This window comes from Pteropus vampyrus, unplaced genomic scaffold (assembly GCF_000151845.1).
Source record: "Pteropus vampyrus isolate Shadow unplaced genomic scaffold, Pvam_2.0 Scaffold34, whole genome shotgun sequence".
Lineage (NCBI taxonomy): Eukaryota > Metazoa > Chordata > Mammalia > Chiroptera > Pteropodidae > Pteropus > Pteropus vampyrus.
Genome location: NW_011888815.1, coordinates 5894104 through 5903665, shown reverse-complemented (window position 1 = coordinate 5903665; position 9562 = coordinate 5894104). Strand labels below are relative to the sequence as shown.

Here is a 9562-nt window from a genome sequence, read left to right as displayed (position 1 = left end):
CCCCCCCGCCCCCGCCCCGTCCCCCTTTTTTATTTTCGCGCAAGGGGAATTTCGTCCCAAATCAAAGGAATGAAGTCTGGCTCCGGAGGAGGGTCCCCGACCTCGCTGTGGGGGCTCCTGTTTTTCTGCGTCGCGCTCTCGCTGTGGCCGGCGACCGGAGAAAGTGAGTATGCGCCCGCCGCCCGCGGCCACCGCGGGAACTTTTCCTGCGAGGGGCTGCGCCCTGTTTGCGAAAGTCGAGTGGCCACTGTCGCAGCTGTCGGGCCCCTCGGGCGCGGGAGCGGCGGGGCGGGGCGGGGCGCGGAGGGGCCCGGGCTCCTGAGTTTCAGCCCCGCGGGCCCCGACTCAGCACGTCGCCCCCCCCCAACACACACTGGGAAGGGCATCGGGGGCTTCCTCTGGCGCTGTCCCCGCGGGCCGCAAGCCTCCGGAGCGCGCACTCCCCAACCAGGCGCTGGGACTTCGTCGGGGAAGTTCGCGCCCGGCCGGGCCCGCCACCCGCAACGCACCTTGTCCCCTGGATCGGCACACGGCGCAGCGCGCAGACGGCGGTGACAGCTCCCGCTGCCGCGCGGAGCCGTCGCCGTGTGGCAGAGTCGCCGCGCCGTGGCGGGGAGCCCACCCGCCCGTGGGGTGCAAGTTGCCCTCGACGGGATGGGGAGGTGCCGGGCGGAGACGCCCCGCAGCCGCAGGACCTCTCCAGACTCCCCAGCACGGCCTCCCGTCGCCCATCGCGCTTCGCCCCTTTGGATTCCCGGCCTCGCGCGTCACTTTCACCCGATCCGCCGCGGGCTACCTGTCCCCGGCTCCCCGGGGCTGCTCAGTGCGGCTCTGGGGTGCGGGGAGCGTTCTCGCCCAGACCCGCATCGCGCCACGCAGTCCCTGGAAAAGTGCGAAGTCGGGGGCCCCGCGCCAGCCAGCCTCGTCCCGGGAGCGCGTCCGGGCCCCCGGGGCAGAGGGTTCTGGGACCTTCTCCCAGCCTCTAACCCGCCCCCGGCCCCTCTCCCCGTGGCGGGGCTGCGGAGGGGGCGATCGGGCGGGATCCGCGTGTGCGGGAGTGGGTGTGTGATCGGAGCCGACGTGCATTTCCACACACGTGCTCGCAACGCGAGGGTGTCGCCGCCGCCACACGGCCGCGCGCGGGGGACACCTAGACGCCGCGCCCGGCCAGAGGTGACCCGCGCCCCGGATCGAGGATCGCCAGGGTCTGCGGCGGCGGAGGTGGGGAGGAGCGTGGTCTGTTTTGCCAGCGCGCAGCCCTGGCCTTGGCTTTGTGACCAGAGCTGTGTCGCACGCCACTGCCCCCCCCCCCCCCCCGCCCTGCCCCGCACTTCCTTTGTACATAGTTAATAAGCGCTATCGCTCCACACGCGTATCGCGTGCAATCCGATAGCTTTTGTTTTGGTAGCGGCGGGCAGGGGTAGGGACGCGAGGGGCGGGAGGGCAGGAGAAGTTGGGGCCCCACCGGGAGTGGAGGGAGAAGGAGGGGGTTCTATTCTGCTAAAAAAAAAAAAAAAAAATTCAAGTGCGTCGCACTGGTACTTTCGCGGTGGTGGGGTAACGTGATGCCGACGAAAGTTTCAATGCAGTCGCAGACCCGGGGGGTGAGTAATGGTTGCCGAGGGTATGCAGGTGGCGCCAGTTAACTTCGAAGAATCACGACGGAGCGTCGAGCGGAGAGGGGGGACAATCGGGAGGCAGCGGGGGTCGTCAAATCAGGAGCGCAATTCGGAAAGGCTGCGTGAACCGAGTCTTCTTCAACATAAGAGCCGAGTCCGCGGTGGAGTTAAGAGCAGGCTTTCATGGAATGAGCGTGTTTACTGCGTGGAGCGAGACACACGCAGATGGAGGCCGGACCGTCCACAAACCTGAGCTCTCCTGCTCTTTGTTTACGAAACTTTCAGCTCATCGGATTGGGCGAAAGGCTTTTAGGCTCCTTTCTGAGGCTTAAAGATGGAGTTTGGGGGGCACAGAAGGGGGCTTATAGCCTTTAACAGCTCCATATAGTTGAGAAGGCAGGAGAGTTAATCCATTTCATGGTGGCATGCCTTTGAACTATGCAATGTCTCTAGTTGTCTTATTTGATGTTAGTAAGTTCTGAAATGCCCAAGAGCGTCGATGGCCTTGGGGCTGGGTCGCAGGAGTCCGGCATTTTAAAATAGGACGCCTTGTTTTTTTGGAGCGTTCCCCCATGAAAAATAGCCTTTGTGAAAGGCGTTTCTTTCTTGAGAAAACAGGAAGGGCAGGGGTATTTTCATGTACGTTTGTGATCCCGCGTAGCCAAACATTTTTTCAAAGATGGCTCGACATTGCTTGGTTCCTGAAAATCTGATGGCGAAGGCCAGAAGGCGAAGGAATCCCCATGATGATTTGTTGAATTCTAACGCAGGAGCTGCCCCACCCTCCAGCTCTGAAGTTTTGAGGATTAAATGATACACTCAGTGTAAGCATGCGGTCAAGTTTTCGTCCAAACGGTGCTAGAACATTTAACTTGAATAGAAATAGCTTTCAAGTCCTATGAGAGTCCCGCATTCCTTTGGCTGCCTAGTATGGTAGTAAAGATCTGGATGATGCTCATTCTCTATCCTATGGGCATGTTTAGGGATTCGTATTTCCCCTTCGAAAAATCCTTACCTTCGAAAATCTGGAAGCTTTTGAAGCAGATGAAATCATACATGATAGGAACAGAGCATCTGAATAAGGACGTTTGGAAATTTTGAGTGGTAGCCAGATAATTTGATGGTTTTTTAAAAAAATCAACCCACACTTTACACGTATCATGGCCATCTCATTAAAAGGACTCCGTTGTCTTTATGTCCCAGGCACAGTCTTGTCCTTACTGTCAGAGGAACGTAGGTACGAAAGATCACAGTTTAAAGGACTTGGAGTTTTATTACCAGAAGAGCCCAGAATAAGAAGTCTGGAAATGTCCTAAAAAGCAAATCAGAGTGTGGCGCTCTGGAGGAAAATAGCAAAAAAAAAAAAAAAAAAAAAAAAGTATTTTTCAGGAGGGCTGGGGTGTGGGTCAGGATTTGAAGCTTAAAGGGATACCTGTCTGATTTGTCAGAAGGATTAGAAAAGTCCTATCTAAAGAAATAGGCTGATAAGGTCGAATGGGAGAACTTTAAAAACATACTAAGTGAAAGAAATCAAGTCACAAAAAATCACACATTGTATGATTCCATTTATACGAGGTCTGGAATAAGCAAATCCATAGACAGCAGATTAGTAATGGGAAGCGGCTGGTCATGGGTACACAGTTTCTTTTAGGGGTGATAAAAATATTCAAAACTTAGATTTCAGTGATTGTTGCACATCTCTGAATATATATATATAAACCAATTGAATCGTACAGTTTAAATTAGTGACTTTTATGGAATGTGAATTATATCCAATAAATCGGTTTTTTTTTTGAAAGAAATATGCTAAGGTTGAAAAGAATGCATTGTTACTTTGAACATAGAAGTTAGGCTAAAATTATTAAGTAAATTCGTCCGGCAGGATGGCATGTCTGTCTGTCTGTCTGTCTGTCTGTCTCATTTATGGAGTTTTCCAGATTCATGAACTACAGCAATACAGCACACTGAAAATTAAAGTTAAAAAGTGATAGTTAAATAATCTGATGCCTTTTAAAAATTACATGCGTTTTAAACATACTGTGGTCATTTCATTAACAAGATTCAGTCATAGGAGAAATAAACAAAAAGGCAAAAAGAACCTCGGTTATACATAGTTTGAGTTAAGGATCGAGGGGCTGGATTTAAAAAAAAAAAAAAAAAAGCACAAATGCGAGCGAAAGTCAGATTGGTGACAGTAAAATCCTGAGCTGAATCTGAAACACTGTTGGTCTTTCCAGGATTAGAGTTCAGGGGCTGAGTCTGCGTGGCTTTTTGTATTTCCAGTTTCTTCCATATGTTTTCCAACAAAGAAATAATGTAGTGTTTTAAGATGGTGAAGAATTTCCACTCTCTTTTTTGATGTTTCATGCTAATGACCCTGGTTGTAAAGACAGGATGAACTGTTCATTTTAATGTACTCGGTTTTTTTTTTTTTTTTTCCCCTTTGTTGCTTATTTTATTTCTTACATAGCTTTGGAATCTGAGCAGGAAAAAGAATCTTCGTAGCATACAGTAGCTGTTTTAGGCATACGGTAATTTAAATTTCGTATGCAACAAAAGATTTTATAATGTAACAGAGGTTTTTTGTTTGTTTGTTTTTAAACTGTTACATTTTATCCAAATTTACCTCTGGCCTTTTAATAGGAAAAGACCTAGAGAATACTTGTTGTTTACATTTGTTTTTGGTCTTTGTCTAAGGTTTAGTTTACTAATAACAGTGTTTCCTATCCTTATTGTTGCAAGGTCAGACCAATAATGAAAATCAACTGTATCATTTTTACTTGTTGCTTGAGAGTTTTGCCAAGGAGATCCCATAGGGACGGTAGCTTCCTTTGAAATCTGGTTTCATTGGTTTTGTAAGAATGTGCTGGTAAGAAGCAACTGAATCCAGCCAGCACTTATTGGGTACCTGCTGTATGGACACTGGACTCTGTGCTAGGTAATTCCTGAGCCTACACAAGAAAGAGGACTTTGCTTTTGTCCTTGGGGTATTTTATATACTCCCGGGTGAAACAAAGTTGCTTGAAAATTCAGCTCTTTTTCTGACTCAGCACATGATACATAGTTTTCAAATAGACAGCAAACAATGTCTTAAAGGCCCTTTAAAAACAGTTCTGTAGACTTGAGATAATGAAGTAAACCAGTGTTCTTCCGGAGGCCTGAGCTGCAATGCACCCTTTTTGCCTTATTAATGCCATCCCTGTCGCAGGGTCACTGTAGGCCATGACATTAGAGGAGACACATTCACCCACTGTGATTGGCTGCCCTGCCTTCTTTCTAACATTGGTCATGACAGTTGTGATGGAAAATCTTCACTACTGTAGTTACAGGTGTGTACAGGAGTGTCGTGTGGCACGTTTCGAGTTGCAGACCTCTTTTGGATTGTCACATTGCTCGGGTAGCTTTCTTGAAGGCGTTAGGAAACTTAACAATTCTGAATATAATTTAAAATCACTTGTTGCTTTTGAAAGCATGCGAGGATAAGAATAGAGAGGCAATTTCTTGAGAACTTTCTTAATTGTAAAATGTGCAAGTCACATTTCTCTGTGGGTTGTGATCCTCTTTGTTTTCAAAACTCAATTTACAAATCAACCCTAGTTCGTAGAAGAAATATTTGTGCCCGAGGGCTAACTTGCTTTCAACTGTTTTTCTTAGCCAACTTATGACAGGTGTTCTCCACGAGATACACTGCTCTCTCGATTGTCCTACGTATATGATCACGTGTGGGATCACTGCACACATGCTTGGTCTGTAGTTTCTTGATTGTCTGAGATGTTCTAAAGGCAAACGCTGAGCTCTTTGAAGAAAACAGAGTGAGTAATGAATGAAGCACTCTGACCCTTCCTGGAAAATGGTACTTGGTGTCACGTTATCAAGAGGAAGTTTTCCCAGTTATTTGTAGAGATAGGATTTGACTTAAACTGAGCAGGCGGGTTGGGGGCGGGGACAGCTTGGCGGTCCCATGTTTGTGCACACTGAGACCTGTTGACATTTGGGGAGCATAACTGATTTTTCAGTATTTGGAAAGAGAAAAAACTTTGAAATATATGCTCCGCCCACCCCACCCCTCCGCCCCCGCACCCCCAGGGGTCTGTAAAAGAATTGATTTGTTTTCAGAAAATGGCATATGTTTGGTATAAAATGGTTGGTACTTTACTAAACAAGTTAGGATGGTAATAGGTACATATTCCCTCAGCATGATGAACTTTGTTTTGTTAAATCGCTTTGGTCTTATGTAACTCAAAATATCTTCGATTTCAAGACTTTTGAACTTTTGAAGACTAAATTGCTTTCTGTTTTTAAGTCATCAGTTTTACGCATGCTGTAAGGTCCCAGATATCAGTTTTGAAGGATTTTCTGTTTTCTTTTTTTTTTTTTCACTTATGCTGATTGATTTTCTATTTTTCCACTTATGCCAATTTCACTTGGGTTAATGGGTTAATTTCAAAATCTCAAGGAACTGTTGACATTTCTTTACTTGAACTGAGAACTAGTTTTTATTTCCTCTCTTAGCGAATACATGTCGAGTGCTTATCGGACTCATTTTTTTTTTTTTTTTACATTTAAAAATTAGTTCAGATACTGTAAAATGTCTTATATAAGTTTTTAAGGCTATGAACCAAACTATAGAAATTACTCGCTATGTTTATTTAAAACACAGAAGAGACAAATGAGTAAGAAAAAGACTTGCTTTTTTTTTTTCCTTTTCCCGCTCTGCGTTATGAGCATTTTTAAACTTATAGGCTTCTATTCAGATTTTATTGGAACACAGCAGAAAGTAGTTCCTTTTATGATGAGGGACGAGCGCCTACGATCGCAATAACTTTTACAGTTATTGTGGCTCTTATTTTTGACTGGCGAAGGGGATGCAGGCTCTGGCTCCGTCCCCACATTTGGCCTCTCTTTGGCTGGTGCTCACGATGGCTTCCTTTGTAAGTTGCTTGGGACATGTCCATCCGTGAACCTGAGTGACTTGGTCCCACACGTGATGGCTGATGCTCTTTTGAAATAGTTTGGTGGCTGCCCAAATTGGAAAAATGCGCATGCATGTGACAGTGCCATCGGATGCTGCAGAGATAGCTGTGTCTGCCCTAAGTGGCTCACATCATCATAATCTGGAAGTTTTTTTTTTTTTTTAAGCATTTATATTTTAAAGACTTTAGAACCTCTTTTCTAGTCCCAAAAGTCCTGGGGTGGGGAGTTTGAAACTTAATTCTTTCATCTCTCCATCCTCTTAGTCACCTTAATAACACGGGCATCGACTGCAGTGATAATTGTACAATAAACATGCCATTTGTTTAAAATTGTGTACGTGTGTGTGTATTTCTATATGTGATTTTTCCTGCTTTGTATACTTTTGTACAGCTACTTTCTTTTTAAGTAGGCACCAGCTTTCTCTAAACTGGCTTTGGGATTATTTGTCACTCTGATAACTTGGGTGTATGCAAACTGCTTTTTAAATTACTCCTGATGCGGGAGAACAAATATATTTTGACAATCTTAAAGCATAAATATTTTACAGGGAAGAACCTTTAAATTTTCTTGAGATATTGGGGATGCTTGTTTGCACACAGGCATACTTTTTATTGTGCTCTATTTTATTGCGTTTCACGGATGTTGCTTTTTTTTTTTTTTTTTTTTTAACAAATTGAAGGTAAGAGTTCCTCCCCACCGGCCAAAAGATTACGACTTGATTTATTGCAGTGGTCTGGAACAGAACCCACAGCATCTCCGAGGTCTGCCTGTAGTCAGTGGTTTGTCTCTGTAAAATTGATTATTGGAAATGCATGTGTAAGTAAATGGCACCGCAACAAGTTGAGTTAGGCAAATTTTAGTTAATAGTACTTTAAGGAACAAGTCTGATGATAATTAAAGAGAGGTGAATTTTATATAGGAGCTTTCCAAATTTCCCCAAATTGGAAGTATCCGAGTTTAATAACCTCCTGGGAAAAAAGTAGGAAGCCTAAAAAAAAAAAAAATAAGCCCAGATGAGAAGTCCATGGTCCACCTGGCTGTATCACTTGGCAATAGTTTTCTTTAAGTCACTAGCTATTAATTGTATTTAGATTGTAAAATCCTCATCATTTGTGCCCAGATTCATCAGCATCATCTGTGCTTATTTTCCCCGCCGAATTCCCCCGGGGTCTGAGGGTGCTAATAATGCCCAAATAATTAATAATTACTCAGGGACAATAATAACCTAACTCACAGACTCAGGATTTGGAAGAGAAGCACAGATTGTCGTGAACACAAATGAGCAAAGAGATCGGCCACTTTCCTCGGTTCCATCGTCTGATTTCTGTGGCTTATGCATTCATGTCACAGGTCAAGCCCCAGCATGGGAGAGTTTACAGAAAACGCTGTCGCAGGATGTTTTCTGCTGTCCTTACCTTGCCTTACCCTCCGTAAGACTTTCTACGACGAGTGTTGGATCAGGATGGAATTTCTAGTTAAATTTCAGTTCTCCAACCATCCTTTCCTGGGGAGACTGACTAATTGAATGTTTCCTTTCAACCTCACTGAGTCACTCGGAATGATTCCGATTTGCCCCGTTTCTGGCTACACCCTAGAGTCCAGCCCAGACCTGCACGGGGGTGATCTGGGAGATGTTCCGTTGGCCTCCGAGCCGGCCACTCCGACTCCTGTGCCATCCCTCTGGTCTGATAGATTCGCCAGCCCCCGGTTCTCAGCGCGTGCCTTTCGTGGTGCTGGATCCCGGTCCAAGAATCAAGTTCAAGGCCCCTCCTTCTTGGGCTGCAGTACTGCTTAACGAGACTCCGCTGCAGGGATCCCGTGGTAGTTCCCAGCACTCGCCAGCAGCTGCGCTTTAGCTCCGTGGTCGGTGAGCCATGTTATTGTGTCCTCCCTGTGTGTGTTCCTGCTGTGTTCAAGGTCACCTGGTTCTGGTATCTCCTTCACTGCCAATTCGTTCTTTGGCCTTGAACAAGTTGTTTAGCTTTTGTGAGTCTCACCGGAAAGGGAGAGAACGAAAATGATTCGGGGAGAATTTTCTCCTTTTCTCATTAAACAACGCAATAAAAACGTTTTCTCATGTATTTAGAAGACCGACGTCGGAAAAGTTTTTTTCTGCGGTGGCGGGGGGGGGGGGGCAAAGTAATTTTTTTTTTCATTTCTAAAAATCTCTGAGTTTCAGATAGATCTGTAAAATAGGGACCCAGCTATAACTTGAAAGGCACGAGGACAGTGAGTCAGTGAATTCTTTACCCCTAAATGTCTTTCTGTGGCTTTAACAGATCCGAGATGTCACCCTTTCATTTCTAACTGGTTCCTTCTCTTTCACGAAGCTTTTCTGGGTTCCCCTGACTTCTGTAGCCCTGACTTTCCTGTCACTCCTTTTGACTTCGTAACCACGACTGTGCTGGGTACAGTGATTTGCTTTGTCTTGTACCTTAGCCGTTGTCATTTTGTGAGGTTATAGGAAGCAGTGAAGGTAAAGATCTCAGTTTGAAGTTCTGCTCCTGAGTAACTAAGATCTCAGGCACATTTTCGAATATGCCTCGGTCTCCTCATCCGTGAAAAACTGGAGTTTGAATAGAACCTACTTCCTCCACTTATTCGTAAAAAGGAACTGAATGAATCCGTATGTCAGGTGGTTAGAACAGAGGCTGGCGTATACTAAGCCCTTCAGACTAGCTTACTATTTCTCTTAAGGGTGAGACATCCTGGAAAAAGAGGTGCTCTTTGCATAGTGCCAGAACTATAGGCCGCACTTGATAACTGACTGCCCTAGTCACTTAAATATGATAGCCTGGCACATATTAGGTGCTCAATAAATGTTCTAGAACGAAACTTTATTTCGTTACGGGGCTTTAACGGGGTCGCATTTCTGCTGGTTGAACACAGTTGTGCCATTTTACAGTTTTTTTCAGGAAACAGTGGCCGGCCGCTGAGGTTCGCCTTCCGTTTCAGAGACCTGTTTATTA

At 45.8% G+C, this 9562-nt stretch overlaps 1 protein-coding gene across 1 annotated transcript in view; it reads left to right on the top strand.

Annotated features, from left to right (window-relative positions):
- Positions 1-6: 6 nt before the first annotated feature.
- Positions 7-9562, top strand: part of IGF1R (insulin like growth factor 1 receptor) — a 295325-nt gene continuing 285769 nt past the window's right edge. The window contains exon 1 of the mRNA XM_023528984.1: positions 7-163. Within this exon, the coding sequence (XP_023384752.1) occupies positions 70-163 (94 nt within the window). The 5' untranslated portion in view covers positions 7-69. The remainder of the gene's footprint in view (positions 164-9562) is intronic.